Below are 17,284 nucleotides of genomic sequence, written 5' to 3'. Positions count from 1 at the left end.
ATATATATTCATTAATTTTTTTAGAGCTTGAAGCTGTGAAGTCAATTTAAAACCAATCAAAAAGGTTACAGTGCTTTTTTTGCAAGTGAATATAGAATTTTGCTGCTGTAAAACAAAAAACAAAAAAAAAACATTGGATCCATTTTGCAATTGTGGTAACACTTTAAAATAAGTTTTCATTAGTTAACTACATTAGATAACATGAACTAACAATGGAAAATACTTCTAACGCATGTATTAATCTAATGCTAATCAAAAGTTGTATTTTTATTAACTAACATTAACAAAGATTAATAAATGCTGTAATAAACACATGGCTCATTGTTAGTTAATGCATTAACTAATGTTAACTAATTGGACCTTATTGTGAAGTGTTTTACGTCAATTGTAAGCACTGACATTAAAACAAGAAACAAATTTGAAATGTTTCAGAGTAGAATTTCCCATTTTTCGTTTCAATTTTTTTTTCCGATTGTGACTATTTAAATGCAACATCAGTAGTCAGCTAACCTAATAATCTCATAATGGCTAAATACTGACCAGTTAATCGAGCCAGCCAATATATTGGTGTATCACTAAAATCAGTGCACCTCTGTGTAAAATATATAGTTTTATAGACATTCAAACTTATTTAAAAATCCTAGCAGTGTCAAATGTCTACCTGCAGCCAGAGCTTGCTCAGGTCACTGTTTTCTCTCTGTGAGACTCGAGTCTGCCAGTGTTGCTGGGAGTTTCACTGTGCAAATCACAAATGGGCGGCTCGCTGGATTCCAGAGGGGGAAGAGATTAATAAGTCTTAACCTGTTTCCTAGCAACCCCACTCTAAACTCTTCAGAAGGCAAACGCACTGGAGCTGCGGCTCTCTGGAGTCCGCTTCAGTTTGTTAGCATGATTGAGCTTTAGAAATGGTCTGAAGTCTGCGCGCCTACATGACAAAACGCTCTCCTGAACCCAGATGTCTGGCTAAATGGGCACACAACACAAATAAGTACTGATGTGAAGTCTGTGCCGCCCACCAAGCTCAGGCTGCAGCAAAAACGTGCAGTTTAATTCAAGTTTTTGCTGTTTGTTAATCCACATAGTTGAGAGACACTGCATTCGTTTTAATGATTTGATCGAACTGAATCACTGAAATGAATCAAAACAAACTCCGCACAGGATTTGAGGTCTCTGAGGTCCTTGAGCCCATCATCCAGCGATGGCAGTGCTGTTGTTTTGATTGTTTGGTAATGGTTTCCTGGCTTCTCTCTCACACAGATTTGCCCAACTCAGACAGCGAGAGCTTTAACCCGTCTCTGTGGGAGGAGCAGCGCAAGCAGCGGGCGCAAGTGGCATTCGAGTGTGACGAGGACAAGGATGAGAGAGAAACACCCCCGCGGGTCAGTTCCCACCGTCCGCTTCTGTCCAGGGTGCACTCTCGATTTTCTATTTCCCTTTGTGCATGTCCTGCGCCATCATATCACCCATCTCACCCCTTGTTGTTTTGTCCTGTCCTAACCAGCCATTGCACACTTTCATTTTTTCTGAAAAGGTCATGTAAGCCACAAAATCCCAGCCATTTGGAACATACTGAGTGTGATTTTTTTTTTTCATTGCGGATGGAGCTAACTTGCACATGTTGCCAACAAAAACAGCAAATAATTATCAAAATGTCCTTGCAGTTAGTTGATTGGTACAGGTTGAGCATGTAAGAGATGCTGTTTTTTCCATTGCAAATAACATACAGCAAATTAGACACTATAAAACATTTCTGTCATTATTTACTCACCCTCATGTAATTTCGAAAGGAGATATTTTGTGACTATGCTGGCCGCTCTTTTACATGCGGTTATTATTAATGAGCTTTGAATGGATGCTAAAATTAAAACTATTAAAAATTGATGTTGTTTATTGAAATTAAGATGAAATAAAATAAAATATAAATATTACATGAAAAACTTGCAAAAGTTGCAGCTAACTGAAATTAAGTTTAAGAAATGAAACTGAAAGCTAAGCTAATTATAAATTGTATATATTTTTTTTTAAAATAAATATACGTAAATATATCAAATTAAATATATTCAGAAATACTAATAAATAAGTCACTAATAAAAATGATGACAGCACATAATAAAATAAAACGTATAGAAATAAAATCTAATTCATATTATTATAAATACTCTTAACAGTTTATAAATAGTACTAATATGACACTGATTCAGGACATTTTTCTGAATTGGATCAGCTGATTTACAAATCTGGCAACACTATTCATTCATCAAGGAGAACTAAAGCGGATGTCAGGCTTTTCTGTAAATAACAGCTTAAATTTCTGTGTGTTCGTCACATAAAGCTTTGTATGCCTTTCAAAGACTTGAGAAATGTAATGCACTTGTCACATGGACCACATTTATGATAGTACTGTGGTGCTTTTTAAAAGCTTCACTCTACATTCACTATAACTGTATGACAAAGAGTGACAGGCACAGTTCAGAATTTCTCATCGTGCTCCACAGAACGAAGTCATTCATACAGGTTTGAAGCGACATGAGAGTTAGTAAATGATGACAGAATTGTCATTTTTGGGGGAAAATTATTTCTCGATTCCTTGGCGGCTTGAGGTAAAGCGGTTTCAGTGGAACAGCCTCACCTGGTTTGTCAGCATGTCATAGCCTGTGCTTCACTGCATTGCAGTGGAAATCTCATTAAAACTCTAACCCTGACATGACTCCTGTCAGAAAGTGAAATGGAAGCCTTCACTGTCTCAGGGGCCCTCGAGCGTACAACGTCAACCTTATTTCTTCCTTCCACCCCTCATCTTGCTGATATTACGTACTCGGTATCTCGTTCCCTCCCTCTCGCGTCCTGTCTTGCACCCCTGATGAGTCATTATGGCTGTCTGGCTTGTCTGCTGTGCCAGGAACACATGCAGGCTCCCAAGCTGTCTGACAGAGCATCACTATCGGCTCTCAGAGCGCCAGTGTGGCCCTTCAAGAGCAGCCCTCCTCGTTGTGGGTGTTGTAAAAAGCTTGCCAACACCTTTTGAAATGAAACCGTATCGGTGTTTGGCCAGGGGTTCAGCGACCCTCTCTAAAAACTTACCTGTATTTTTTATTATTTCTTTATTTATCTGTCTGTCTGTCTATTCATTCATTCATATTCATATTTATATTATTATCCATATTATTTATGAATTCAGTCTTTTATTGTAGAATTTTGGAAGAGAATTTGGAATTTTAAATAAATTAGTTAAAATACCTAATGTTTAATGTAAAAAAAAAACACAGTTTATATATAATATGAATATAAATGTAATAATAAATCAGATTTATCATTTATTACAGGTCCTATTAAGTTCTCCTGAATTAAATTCCTTTTGTAAATCAACTGTGTTTTTGTGTTTACAGGAGGGCAATCTGAAGCGTTACCCCACACCGTATCCTGATGAACTGAAGAACATGGTGAAAACGGCTCAGTCCGTGGCTCACAGACTCAAAGAGGACGAGTCCGGGGACGAGGCAGGAAAAGAGACCAGGGCCAGCGAGAGGAACCACATCGGAGTGCAGGATGTTGGCGTGAAGGTTGGATTTTTAAATCATTATTATATTGATCTGTTGATTGTGTAAAGAAGTGAATCCTGGCATGGATTTTGGAATAACCCTGAATTTCCTGTGTGTCAGGTGATTGAAAGTCCCTGCACTAATGGCAAAGCTGTTGAAATGGTGCCTAAAGCAACGATGAACAGTCATCAAAATTACGAGCCAATAGATTCATTGGACAACCACAGCATTGAAAGGATCCCTCTCAAGACCTCCGACAACATGAGAAATATGATGAACCATGATGATATGCTTGAGGTACGGCATCAAAGTGTCAATATTAAATGCTATGAATATGGTTTTTTAATCAAATGAAAAAAAAAATATTTACTCATTCTAGTGTAGTTTCAAACCAATAAGAGGGTGAATGTGGACCAGTCTGTCAGACACCAAAAATGACAAAAAAGCACTAAAAATAGTGTGAAAAACTAACCAAAATTTAACATATAGCTTCAGAAGAATACGGAGTGAAGTATTCACTTGTACTGTAGCCATTGGATTACAATAATTTGTCACAGTATACGAAGTAATTATTTTTTTTTCAACTCGGAGCTTTAAAATTGGATTCAATAAATTAAATTAACCACTGTCACATATTATTCTCTTACTGTGAGTGGATGTGAAGTTCTTGTCAGGACACATTTGCTCATATTGTATTATATGAGATTTAATGATGTCAAGATATGCTATATCATCATAGGGTACATCATTTAAACGAATATGAAAATGAGTTCAGTTTACCACTATAGAAGCAGGAGGAAAATTGGAGTATAAATTAAATTTAAGCTTTTGATGTGATGTGGTTGTGTGGTCAGGACTCAGAGGAGCTGTCATCTGAGGAGGAGGAAATGAAGATAGCCGAGATGAGACCTCCACTTATTGAAATTTCCATTAACCAGCCCAAAGTAGTGGCCCTCAGCAAGGACAAAAAAGGTAAAGGGATACTTGCCTTACTCTCTCACTTTGCTTAATATCAATTAATAATTATCTCATTAATGTGGATAATTGTTACTCAGATGTTTCTAAAAATAGGGTGTGTAATAGAACTGTTGTTTTTCCTGTCTGGTGTTGTAGATGATGGGAAGGATGCCGACTCTTTGCTGGATGAGACGGTGGCCAACAGTAACCAGAACAACAGCAACTGCTCTTCACCATCACGCATGTCTGATTCAGTGTCCTTGACCACAGACAGCAGTCAGGACAACTCCCTCTGCACCCCAGAGAGAGAGTCAAAGATGCCTCTGGTCCCCAAGAGCGGGTACGAACACACGGAATACACAAAAATTTAGTAATGAACAGCTGTGTTTAACTAAATGTTTCTCTATGGAAAAGAACTAAAATGCAGTGCAGCGGCTTCGACAAAGGGACTCACATCACCAAATAGTCGCAAAAGTCTAGTGTTATTTTCGTTAACGAAAACTATGATGAAAATATTCATTGATGAGCTTTTTCCCCATGACTAAAACAAGACTATGATGAGACAACAAGGTCAATAAATGATAACTGTGACTATATTAACATGCAAAATCATTGATGATAAAAGACGAGACTAAAATGTCCTTAAAAAAATCTAAACTATACAAAAATCTCTTTATATTCATCGAAAAAAGTAGACCAAATATTATTGCGGACTGCTGTACACGCCTCTATTATGCAAGCGTTCATGTGTGCGGTTGCCAGATATCAAGAGTTCAAATCCCCAAATTAGAGCTTCTCTGTTAAAAGGACACATTTTCTGCCCAGTGTTTTGCTGAATTTTTGCAATCTGGCAACCATGCGCACGCGCTTGCTCTTGAAATGATCTGAAAACACCGACAAACAAGTAACCTGGAGTTTAGCACTCTCCAATGTGAGATGTTCGGCTTAAGTGAAAGTGTCATTCATCCAGTCTGTGCTCTGTCATGAGATCTCGACTGTTTTGTTTGCGATTGTGGTTGCTGAATAAATGCACTTACTCAACCACTGTTGTTTTAATAGATAAACATTACTATTAGGTATATAATACTTTGTTTGTTTTTACCAGTTTTCATAATGTAGACAGAGAGAGTGCATATGTAAATCTTTGATATTAATTTATATATTAAATAGCCTATAATATCTAAGTCTTTGATATTAATTTTTTAAATATTAAATAGCCTATAATAAATCATTACACTAGATGAGGTAAAATAAACCATTTGAATGAGTTCACATTCTGTTGGTTTGTGCTTATTGGTGAAAGTGCAATACCTGAAATGTAAAAATAAATTTCTCAAAATGACAACAATCGTTGCGATAATAATTTTGAGCAAAACATTTTTTGGAGTTTAATCATTATACAGCGTGACAAAAATGTGAAGTTTCATTCATCAAAGTTTTCATTGACTAAACCTAGACTAAAATTCTCAGACATTTACCCCCACTTTCACAGACAAGGCTTAAGCCTAGTCCCAGACTAAAGTGGACGTTTGAGCTGTTTTAACTGAAAGAAACTTGCACTGACTGATCTTAAAATATATCAGTGCCTCGGTTTTGTCTTAAAATGCACACCAGTGTTTTTTCTATGAACTATTGCCTAGTCCTGGCTTAGTCTAAGCCCTGTCTGTGAAACCAGGCCCTAGTCAACTAAAACTTGCCTAAACAAAAAACAGGACAAGGTTGACTAAATATGATAATAACTAAAATGTATATTTGACACAGGACTAAAAATAATTTAAAAGACTAAGACTAAATTAAACATGGCTGACAGATTTGGCTAGAGTCTTTCTCTAACTTGATTTGATTCCCTCAAACTCAGACAAGAGGATGAAAACTTCAACCAGCTGAAGCAGATGACTCCTCTACTCCAAAATTGTAATGGCTCTGAGACGTCCCTACAGACCATCCTGAAGAACCAGCAGAGCTATGAAAGCAAGTCAGACCAGATGGCCGACTACAGTCTCTCTATGGAGGAGAGGCTTGCCCTCATTGAAAAGGGCATAAACAACGGCGTGGCAGAACAGTACAGCAAGTGGGATCAGATCAACATGAACGTGGCAAAATTCCCACCTGACAACATGGTGTCGTACGAGGACCTGGAAAGAATCAAAAGTCCCTCAGCCAAGGAGTCCATGTCAAGCAACAACAATGCCATGGTGTCACTCGAGAGTCTTGAGAATGGCAATCGGATTCAGAAAACCCAGTCTGGGGAGAATTTTAATGGACGAACGGATCAAGTTCCCTTGCGGTATGAGTCGACGAGGACCGTCTCCACAGGTGTAACGGCTTTAAGTGACATGAGTCTTTCTCGTAGCACAGAGGAACTCTCACCAGAGAAGAAATGTCCACCGGCCCCAGTAGTGAAATCTCAGAGCATTGCCAACATGGATGCTGGAGGAATGAAGCTATACTCCATCGAGGGAGAAAGCCCCCCGTATGAAGTGGCATGTGCAGCCAGAACGTCTATAAGCGGCGCTCAAGGCCAGAGCATCGTCCGCTCCAAATCCGCCTCTTTGCTGAACGACCAGCCATTGCAGATCTACCCGGGTTCCTCTGCGTCATCCTCTGACCTCTTGTCCAGCTCCAAACCTCCGATTAGCAGTGCCCGCTACCCCACTGGCCCCCCTCCGCAGTACAACATCCAGTACGCCAGTAGCACTGTGCCCAAAGACAACTTGTGGAGCCAACGTACCCCCGTACCTCCTGAGCAGCCCTACCTCCCACCGCAGCACTCCCTCGCCAACACCAACTACTCCAACCGCAACAACGCCCCCCCATATCCCCAACCCCAACAACGTGGTCCTCCCAAGGCCCCGGACATGTGGGCCAAGGAAAGGATGCTGCCATCTGTTGGCCAGCGTGGCACCTTGCAGAGACAAGGTAGCGGGTCCTCTGGCAGCCCCATGTGCATGCCAGACCCACGTCGCATGCCAGGAATGGAAGGAGAGTACATGACCTACCGGGACATTCATGCAGCAGGCCGTGGGCCTCTGCAGATGAGCCAGGCGCTCCACAGACCCTTGTCCGCCCGCACGTACAGCATGGACGGACCCAACGCTCCCCAGCCGCAGAGTGCCCGACCCCCACCTCACGAGCTTCCAGAGAGGACCATGTCCGTCAGCGACTTCAACTACCAGCACACCAGCCCCAGCAAGAGACCCAGCATGAGGGTGAAGTCAGAGCACTCGTTGCTGGATGGGCCAGTCAGCGGAGGCGGCAGGGTTCCAGCAGACTGGAGGGACCAGGTCATGAGACACATCGAAGCCAAGAAGATGGAGAAGGTATGGTCATTCTTACAAATAGTGTATGCGAAGACAGAGTTGTTCAAAAAGTTTAATCTGGATCAGAATTATTTTAATTTGAAATCCCATGTTTTGCTATCCAGGATCAGGTAACCCATGTTACTTTTGTGCCGGTTTTTCAAAGCAAAATTGGATTGAATCACCCTACTCCAGATACACACTTTTTTCAGATTTCCAAATCTGGATTATTAGTGATCTACGGAGCCCCTATAGGGGGACGTAGTGATGGAAAATGGTTGCATTGCATGGTTGCATTGCGTTTACACAAATAACTACTTGCTGGTCCATCTCTGAGGTTTGTGCCAATGTAGTTAACAATCAGTGATTTAAAAAAAAACTTTAAATTAAATATAATAATTTTGTTTGATATTGACAGCTGTTTGGGAATATAATACATCTTACAAATTTTGTATTTTTTGGACCAGTTTTAAACTTTTATTACATCCACGCTTCTGCTGGGGTCAGATTAATCCAGTTTTTTGGATCAGAAGTATCCCAATCTTACTAAAACGTTTTGAACAACACAAACTGAGAATTTAATCCAGATCAAAACCAAGATTTGATTTTGTGATCTAATCCAAATTCAGAATCCTTTTTTTTCTTTTTCTTTTGAACAACCCATTTTCAAGATTTGATCCAATCCGATGGCCAAAATCCAATCAGATTACTTTTAAACAACTGGCCCCTGGAGTTAGGGGTTTGTTCAAATCCATAACTCTGAGTATTAAACTTCGTCCTGTACTATCTGCACTAGACATGAATGATACTTTCAAGTATGCAGCTTGTTGAGGAAAGGTATGCTACTACTTTTGAAATCTCAACTCCGGTCCTGGAGGGCCACTATCCTGTAGAGTTTAGCTTCATCCCTAATCATATGCACCTGAAAAATCCATCCTATGTCTTCAGGATTGCTTGAAAATGTACAGGCCATGTATGTTTTATTTGGGATGGAGCTAAACTATGCCAGACCAAAGTTGCCCATTACTGGTTTAGTGCAGGGGTCTCCAAACTTGGTCCTGGAGGGCTGGTGTCCTGCAGAGTTTAGCTCCAACTTTCCTCAACACACCTGCCTGGACATTTCTAGCATGCCTAGTAAGACCTTGATTAGCTGGTTCAGGTGTGTTTAATTAGGGTTGGAGCTAAACTCTGCAGGACACCGGCCCTCCAGGACTGAGTTTGGAAACCCGTGGTCTAGTGGGATTATATAATTTAGACCTGGGGTGTCCAAACCTGTTCCTGGAGGCCACTGTCCTGCAGAGTTTAGCTCCAGCCTTAATTAAACACACCTGATCCAGCTAATCAAGGTCCTTTGAAGTGCTAAAAAACAGCTGTTGGAGCTAAACTTTGCAGGACAGTGGCCCTCCAGGAGCAGGATTAGACTCCCCTGGATTAGACTTACACTGATGAAGACACCCAAACCAAATGTCATAGTGCAGCAGTAGAGTTTAGCTTCAGCCTTAATCAAACACATCTGAATCAAGGTGTTCAGGATTACTTAAAAAACAAAAAAACAACAAAAAAAAAAAAAAAACCGTCTTTGGCTACCCCATTGTGATTTGAGGATGGGCTTTTTTAATTTGGGTTAGCAAGCAACAACATAGTAGGGTGCTAAAAAGCACTCAAGGTGTGGCCAAAATCACATACTGTCAGAGTAGGTACTATAGTTGATAAGGAATCAACTTCATGACTAAAAAAACTATTTTCTGTACGTAATAGGTCATCTTGGTACTTTTTGCCTACTGTTTTATAAATACTGTGAATTTGGAACATATTGCTCTTTTGAGTAACTGTTTTCGCCTAATATATAGTAGAAAAGTAGGCATATTCGGACACAGGGTTAGACCACCTTAGCAAACACAGAGCAACAACCTGACAACCACTCACAACCTCTTGGCATCATAGTGGCAAGTTTTGCATGGGCACTCACAATCTAGTTTCTGGACCTCACCTCTGAAATAACACGCTCCAGCATTAACTGCATGTATATGGTATCATTTATTTTCTCTCCTCATAAAAATGCTCTTTACACAGTATTTTTCTGCACGTTTTTATGTGGACATTAACACGTTAACCTCCTCTAACCCTTGCATGTCTCAAAGTGTACTCATGGTTACTGCATGCTCACATATGTCATAATTAAATGCATGTGTGTTTGTGTGCATGTCGTCATGTGTTCAGAGCACGCTCTCTCGGTCTTTGGCCACTCTCATTGGCAGTCAGAGCTCTCTGGCCTTTAGCGCTCTAGACGGATGGCAGATTGGAGCTCATGGGCCCAGTGTGAGTATCGCCCCACTGAGACCTCACTTCCCCAAACTCCCAGAGGCACAGTGGAGTCTCTCTCAGTTCCCAAAGGGTCATCCTCCCTGCTTGCCGTTTAATCTGTGTATTCCCAGCAAACTGAGATGTATTTGTTACTTAACATTATCTGTACAAGCTGAATATGTTGGGTGTTTCCCAACCCTGTTCATGGAGGCACCCAAAACAGTACATGTTACTCAAACAAACAAACCTTGACCTGAAAACAAATGGGTCAGATAATGGAGACATCTGATTTGTAATTCTTATGTTGTTCCAAACCCGTACAACTAACTTTCTGTCATGAAATACAAAATAAGATGTTTAGCAGAATGTCCAAGCTGCTCTTTTCCATACAGTTCTGCAAAAACTGGCTCTTGAATAGTCAACAAATGGTCTCTAAGCAGCAAGCATTGAACAGAATGGCCCTTATGGAGCTCAAGACCCCCACCCCAAATGCACCCTTCTCAGCTTATATCCAGTGTCGGCTGGTTTGCACAATTGCTCTGTTTCTTTGGGTTGTCTAAGTAATAGGAGATTAAGAACATTCCTAGCCACTAAACCATATACACTAAAGTCCTGGAAACAAACACACTTTCATTCTGTTTGTGTGCTTGAAAGCACAATCTGCACTTTTAGCTGAAAGGCTCATGAAATCTGTTATGGAAAATTGTATGCAAATATTTTATGAAATATGACTACATTTTTGTAATATTGACTCGTGATAGCTGATTAGAGAACTAAAAGTAAACCTTCCTGTTGGTTGAAATGACAAAGAACTGGAACATTAATCTTCTCAAACTTATGAAATATATTGGGAATTCCGCATTTATGGGAAATGGCTGCAGTTCCTGGGCCCAGTCACAAGTGACGCCCAGCCTTTTTCCAGACAGATTCTTTATTAGAAAAGGCATGTGCTCATTGTTTCACCTTCGGTTTCACTCCGGAATGTTTTTAATCTAATCTAATTCTTATGTAGCTGTATGTTTTAATGCTGTAGTCGTCCACTGTAGTTAGAAGTACTCAAAATACAACCCATAATGGCTAAATAAGCGTCATCAAATACGGTACACCTTTTTCCTTAGCTTGTTGAGACATTTTGTGCTGTTTCCCTGCAGGACGATGTCTTCAGTCCTCAAGGACAACAGGGCTACCATATCGACACTCTGAGAAAAGTAAGTGCTTTTTGTATTTGAAAAGGTAGAATTGTATCAGTGTTACTTGGTTTATCGAATGCGATGACATTCAGATGTTTTTAGGCGTGTTGCTACATGTACACACTATGAATGCAATTATGAGATACTGACCCAGTGGGGAAACCTGACTCTAGCATTGATGAATTGGCTCTAATTAATAAGCACGGCTTTAAAGAATCCTCAGACGTGTTCTAATGAAAGCTGAGCTTTCTAGCACATTAAAAATGTGCTCACCTCTGACTGCAATAAACACATGAAAGGGGGCCAAAATGACAATTTATAAATCTTGTAATTGCAATTGTAATTTAACTGGATATAAATAGTTCTTACAAGCTTTATACTTTCTTTTTAAATAACTTTGTATTTTGGTATTTATATTTTCTTGCATATTATCTGCCTTTGTCTCTCTGCACCTTAATAAGAAAAAAAAACACCTCTGACTGCAATAAACACATGAAAGGGGGCCAAAATGACAATTTATAAATCTTGTAATTGCAATTGTAATTTAACTGGATATAAATAGTTCTTACAAGCTTTATACTTTCTTTTTAAATAACTTTGTATTTTGGTATTTATATTTTCTTATTATCTGTCTTTGTCTCTCTGCACCTTAATAAGAAAAAAAACCTTGATCATCTTGATTTTGTTCATGTTATAAATTTACTGACCTTGGTCAAATTTTATTTGTGCAGTTTTGTGCTATTTAGTTTTGTTGTGTGCTGTTTGTACTTGGTGTATGACTTTCAGAACTTGTAAAAATGCTCTCTTAGTCTCTCTGGAAAAAAACTAACATTTGAGTGAGGTGGATTAATTAGAAATAAAGCTCTAATTAGAATTAAAGGCTTCATCGGTCAACAAGGATGTCTTGTTCTTCTGATCAGATTCATGGTCAATTGTTTACTGGGAACTTTCTGCCCCCTGGTGTCTGGAAAATGCGTCACGTCGTAGCAGGACACATGTAGTGAAATGCTTACAAAGCACAAAGGACCATCCTTTGGTTTTTATTGAAAAAGCCTACTAATGTCTCTTTAAATTTAATTTCAGCGATAGAAAAATTACATTCACAATAGTTCAATCTGAATAAAGCTTTTTGTGCATTTTTACTGATTTCTATTTGCTGTCAGTGAAATTCATGACTCTTCTGTTAAAGAGGACAGTCCCACATCACTGAAATCTCATAAATCTACACCTACTGTTTCTCTCAAAGTAGCCTCTGTTTAGTCCACAGGCCTGTGCCAAAACCTGGGAGTTGTTTTGTCTTTGAGGAGGACACTGGAGTTATGAAACATCAGATGTGTGGTGATTTAATGAGCAGAAATACTAAGTGCATGTCTTGATGGTGTTGGTGTGCATTTACCCGTCAGGTGCCTTTGATGAACGGCCAGATGTGTCCTCCTGTGAGATCTCCCATGAGCTGCGTTCAGCCACCGATGGCACGCCACCCCTCACGAGAGCAGCTCATCGACTATCTGATGCTCAAAGTGTCCCAGCAGCCCCCGGGCCCTCCACGGGTCCCACACGAGACACTGCAGCAGGAGGTGCACACATTTCTGACAGAAATCTCAGCATGCAGATACATTTCTGGACCATCATGTTAACATGAAATCTAAAAGAACCCTCTTTGCTTTAATACTCGTTCCTGGTTTCATTTCATATAAATTGTTTTAGAGATCTGTCATTAAAAAGCCTCTGAAATTACATTATTTCTTTGACATCACCTAGATTTGGATAATGTTAACTAAGGTAGATATATATTTTGGCACCCCTGTAGCCACTTCATGTTGACTGATGTATAACTGAAGCATTGTGGGTAGTGTGACACGTGTGTCTGTCTTCAGCTCCATGTGAAGATTGAGAAGAATCCTGAGCTGGGTTTCAGTATATCAGGAGGAGTGGGTGGACGTGGGAATCCCTTCCGTCCAGATGACAACGTAAGTATTTTTTTTTGTGTGTGTGTGTTAAATTGGTATTTCTGGAGCTTTCATTTCAGTCTGTCTGGATCATTTGGTTTATCTACTTTTTTTACCATAAAAAACACCATGAACTGAACAGACCTTGGTAGTATCTGGAGACCAGAATATTAAAAAGACATGAATATAAATTAACGCTAATATAATTTTGACTTGGCCAAAAGAGCAACCGTTTAGGTGTGCAACAACCTAGGAAATACTTATGCCAAAATAATAAATTATATTTATTATATTGCTATTCAAATGTTTGTGCTGCAAGATTTTTGTTTTGTTTTGTTTGTAAGAAATTAATACTTTTATTCAGTAAGGATGCATTTATGATGTTACAAAAAGATTTGTTTCAAATAAACACTGTTCTTTTCACTCTTCAAAGAATCCTAAAAATTCATGGTTTCCACAAAAATATTTGGCAGCACAACTGTTTTCAACATTGATAATAATCAGACATGTTTTTTTGAGCAGAATGATTTCTGAAGGATCACGTGACACTAACGACTGGAGTAATAATGCAGAAAATGCAGCTTTACATCACAGGAATAAATTACATTATAACATATTCAAGTAGAGACGTTTTTAAATTGTTATAATATTTCACAGTATTACTGTTTTTATGGTATTTTTGATCAAGTAAATGCAGCCTTGATGAACACGTGAGTTTTTTCCCAAAAACATTCAAATTTTACCAACCTTAACATTTTTAACAATAGCGTTATTATTATAATTTTTTTGTAGTTTACGCCAAAACTGCTGCTAACACTTGTATATACTAGACCTTTATTCAACTGCAGTCTAACTAGTCTAATGAATAATCAGTTCTTAAATCGTTAATGATCAACAGGGCATCTTTGTGACGAGGGTTCAGTCAGAGGGACCTGCTTCACAACTCCTTCAGCCTGGGGACAAGATCATCCAGGTCATTTCTACACATCCATCTCTCCCACTCCTCTTACTATTCACGTTTTTGTCTTTTCCATACCTTAGTAATTCACTAACCTCAATCAACATCCTCTTCCAGGCAAACGGATACAGCTTCGTTAACGTCGATCACGGATACGCAGTATCCCTCCTGAAGACGTTCCCCAACACCGTCGACCTGATCATCATTCGAGAGATGGCCGCGTAACAGAGCACCGTTTTATTTTTGTACCGAGAGGAGCCAGTGCTATATATAGCTAATCTGAACTGATGTTAACGGGACGATGGTTGACCGTCGGTGAAACCACTGAATCAAGTGGAAGACCGAAGCATGCGCCTTCACTGTGGGATAGTCTGTTGGCGCAGTCCATACGAAAACCTGTGCTTTTGTAAAGATAGTTTTTGTTTTCCTTTTTAAGTCGTCACCTGGGTGTAGAGCTCTTGTGGGACATTAGCTGTAGCTGACCGTTTGAGGGCAGGGCTCTCTGTCACTCACTCATTTTTTTTTTCATTTTTATTATTTTAAAGAGATTTTTTAAAACCACTTTTATGACCTGTGTGAGATTCAGAGCTAGAAGACAATGCTACGTGCTAACTGTGGTAATGAATGTAGAACTGGGCTGAGCTAAACCGAACTGGATGTGAACTCTTTAGGCCTGGTGGTCACCGTTCTCACCTAATTGTGAAGAAAAAATCCCTCAAATTTGGATGAAAAACTAGCAACTCTTCTAGTCTTCGTAACTTGAATGGCCTTTATCTACTTTCTGCAAGGTTCCTCCAGTGAAATAAGAGTCTCTTCCTACAGACTTTAATGGAGCGAGACAAACTTCAGCCACCAGTAAGGATGCGCCAAAATGCTCCCTGTACGTGAAACTTGGACAGGAACACGATGAAGAATTTCCATGAGGATTTCGAAAGAGAAAAAGACATACACGGAAACAGAAAGTGGTTTTTAACCAAAGCATATTGGGATACTGGCGGCATGAAACTGCTGGCATGTCAACTTCTTTCCTTCTTCTACAACACAGCCACTGATTCCAGCGCAACTAATCCGAAGCACTCGCGTGTGAACGTTTTTATTTCTTATTTCATTTTGGAAACGGTTTTCTATTCTGTGAAGAAGATTGTAGGCATAATATTTTATTCTCTTATGAAAACATTCTAACATTTGACTAGTGGTGCAGTCATGGACGTTCGTTTGCTGTTCGTTGGCTTGGATGCAGGGCTGAGAAACGTGCCATAGACCCTGAACTGTCACACATGGGTTCGACCCAGAGCAATACTCATTTAGATCCACGCTGCATATTCAGTGGCCTTATTGGGCTGACATATGACACGGTGGGCGAAAGAGCAATAGAAAGTCCTTTATTCCATTCGCAGGATGCAGTCCATTGTGTTTTTTTCTTTTTATAAATAACGAAACCCATTTAGTATTTCTTGATCGAAAAAGCATTTTATATAACATTTTTTAAAGACAAAAACGTAGGAACTGGCATTTCAGATTATTTGTAAAAAAAAAAAAAGAAAAAGTTTGTAAAGTGAAAAATCAGTGTGCGAATGAGTGTCTCGTCACGTTAGCGATTGCACTGCTGTTTCCAAACACCCCTACGAAGATTATCGTACCATTGTATGAGGATACATCGACTTCTTCAATAGCAAAGAGATTCGAAAAGCTTTGTAAAACGTTAAGAGTAATGTTTGTATTGGATGAAGTAGTCGCATCGAAAGGCCATGAAAGACTTTTGCCATGTCTGCATATGAGGAGAACGACTTACTGTCGATTGTAGTTCTGTTTGTATTATTTGCATGAAATTCCTCCTTTTGATCGTTCTTCGCTGTATTCTTCGGTAGACTGGAGCGCTAAATGAATTGAAGTAATCGAATTAACATACTGATAATGTAACAAATCCACAATTTGATGTGAAAGAGCACTGTCAGCATTTTTACGAGAGCTCAAAAGAGTTCAATTAATTCTAAATTGATTCGCAGTTGATTTCAGACCAATTTTCGCACTATTTTAATTACCATTGACGCGCTGCCCTCAGAGTGTGTTAAAATAAGTAATGAGTCACCGTTGTTTATGAATTGGATTACTACATTTGATTACTACATAGATTAATCACAGTTTTTTATTTAAAGTACAAATTTAATGGATAAAACGACAGCCACCAATTTAGCTTGGAATGATTCATTCAACACAGTGTTTTTGTGGACACTGTTACTTCCATTTTGTCACCAATCAGTCTAGCGTAGAATCCTTGACTGTCACTTTTTTATTTTGTCTGCGAAGACATTGTAAAAATTTAATAACGAACAGTGACTAAAAACAACTGGTGTTTTTTTTTTTTTTATTGTCCCACCTTTTATTTATTTAGTACACTTTTCTTTAGAGATTACTAATCAAAATGTAAATACTTTTTTAAAAGGTTTATGGTTTGTTCATGGCATTAGTGATTACGGTTTTAAAACCAGCAATAATTTGCATCACAGAAGCAGCCCTTTTAATGTATAGCTACGTCAAAGGTTTCTCCGCAAGCAGCTACTATTAAGATGATTGGTATGCATTTATTCAACATTCCAGATTTTGTAAATAAATTGACTTTCCATGGTGTCCTGTGGAAAGAATAAATCAACTAATGCTCTTTCAATGTGTATGTTTGTTCTTTGTTGAACTTTTTTTTTTTTTGGGTCCATAAAGTGAAAGTCAGTGGGGTTCAGTGATGTATTGGACCCCACTGACATTCATTGAACAGACAAAAATAGTTTATATTAGTTAGAAGTTAATAGTATTTTTACTATTAGTATAATAGTAAAAATAGTTTTACCATCTAATTTCCCCCCCTCTCAGTTCTGCAGTTATAAACCTGCTCTTATTTTTTTGGCAGATACGAATGCATTATTAGGTTTGAGATGGGTGTTTTCCTCGCACCACTACATTTGGCAGATTTTTGTTACTAACCCATACAATATTTCACAGTCATTAATCAAGACTGATAGGTGTTAACAAAGACGTGCCATTAGATGGGTCTGCAAAGTAAAATTAGATGAGTAAAGAAACACAACCGTTGCAT

The 17,284-nt window shown here is 39.0% G+C and overlaps 1 protein-coding gene across 1 annotated transcript in view; it reads left to right on the top strand.

Moving 5' to 3' along the window:
- erbin (erbb2 interacting protein) overlaps positions 1-16,843 on the top strand; it is an 84,813-nt gene extending 67,970 nt beyond the window's left edge. Inside the window, exons 13-24 of the mRNA XM_016242325.1 lie at positions 1,258-1,379; positions 3,387-3,560; positions 3,660-3,836; positions 4,394-4,511; positions 4,653-4,836; positions 6,355-7,816; positions 10,016-10,114; positions 11,251-11,307; positions 12,693-12,866; positions 13,167-13,259; positions 14,137-14,211; positions 14,314-16,843. Of these exons, the coding sequence (XP_016097811.1) occupies positions 1,258-1,379; positions 3,387-3,560; positions 3,660-3,836; positions 4,394-4,511; positions 4,653-4,836; positions 6,355-7,816; positions 10,016-10,114; positions 11,251-11,307; positions 12,693-12,866; positions 13,167-13,259; positions 14,137-14,211; positions 14,314-14,421 (2,843 nt within the window). The 3' untranslated portion in view covers positions 14,422-16,843. The remainder of the gene's footprint in view (positions 1-1,257; positions 1,380-3,386; positions 3,561-3,659; positions 3,837-4,393; positions 4,512-4,652; positions 4,837-6,354; positions 7,817-10,015; positions 10,115-11,250; positions 11,308-12,692; positions 12,867-13,166; positions 13,260-14,136; positions 14,212-14,313) is intronic.
- Positions 16,844-17,284: the final 441 nt, after the last annotated feature.

The sequence above is a fragment of the Sinocyclocheilus grahami genome, unplaced genomic scaffold (assembly GCF_001515645.1).
Source record: "Sinocyclocheilus grahami isolate Dianchi unplaced genomic scaffold, SAMN03320097.WGS_v1.1 scaffold655.1, whole genome shotgun sequence".
In the NCBI taxonomy this organism is placed as follows: domain Eukaryota; kingdom Metazoa; phylum Chordata; class Actinopteri; order Cypriniformes; family Cyprinidae; genus Sinocyclocheilus; species Sinocyclocheilus grahami.
Note: the sequence above shows the minus strand (reverse complement) of the source record. Positions and strands in the feature narration are given on the sequence as shown.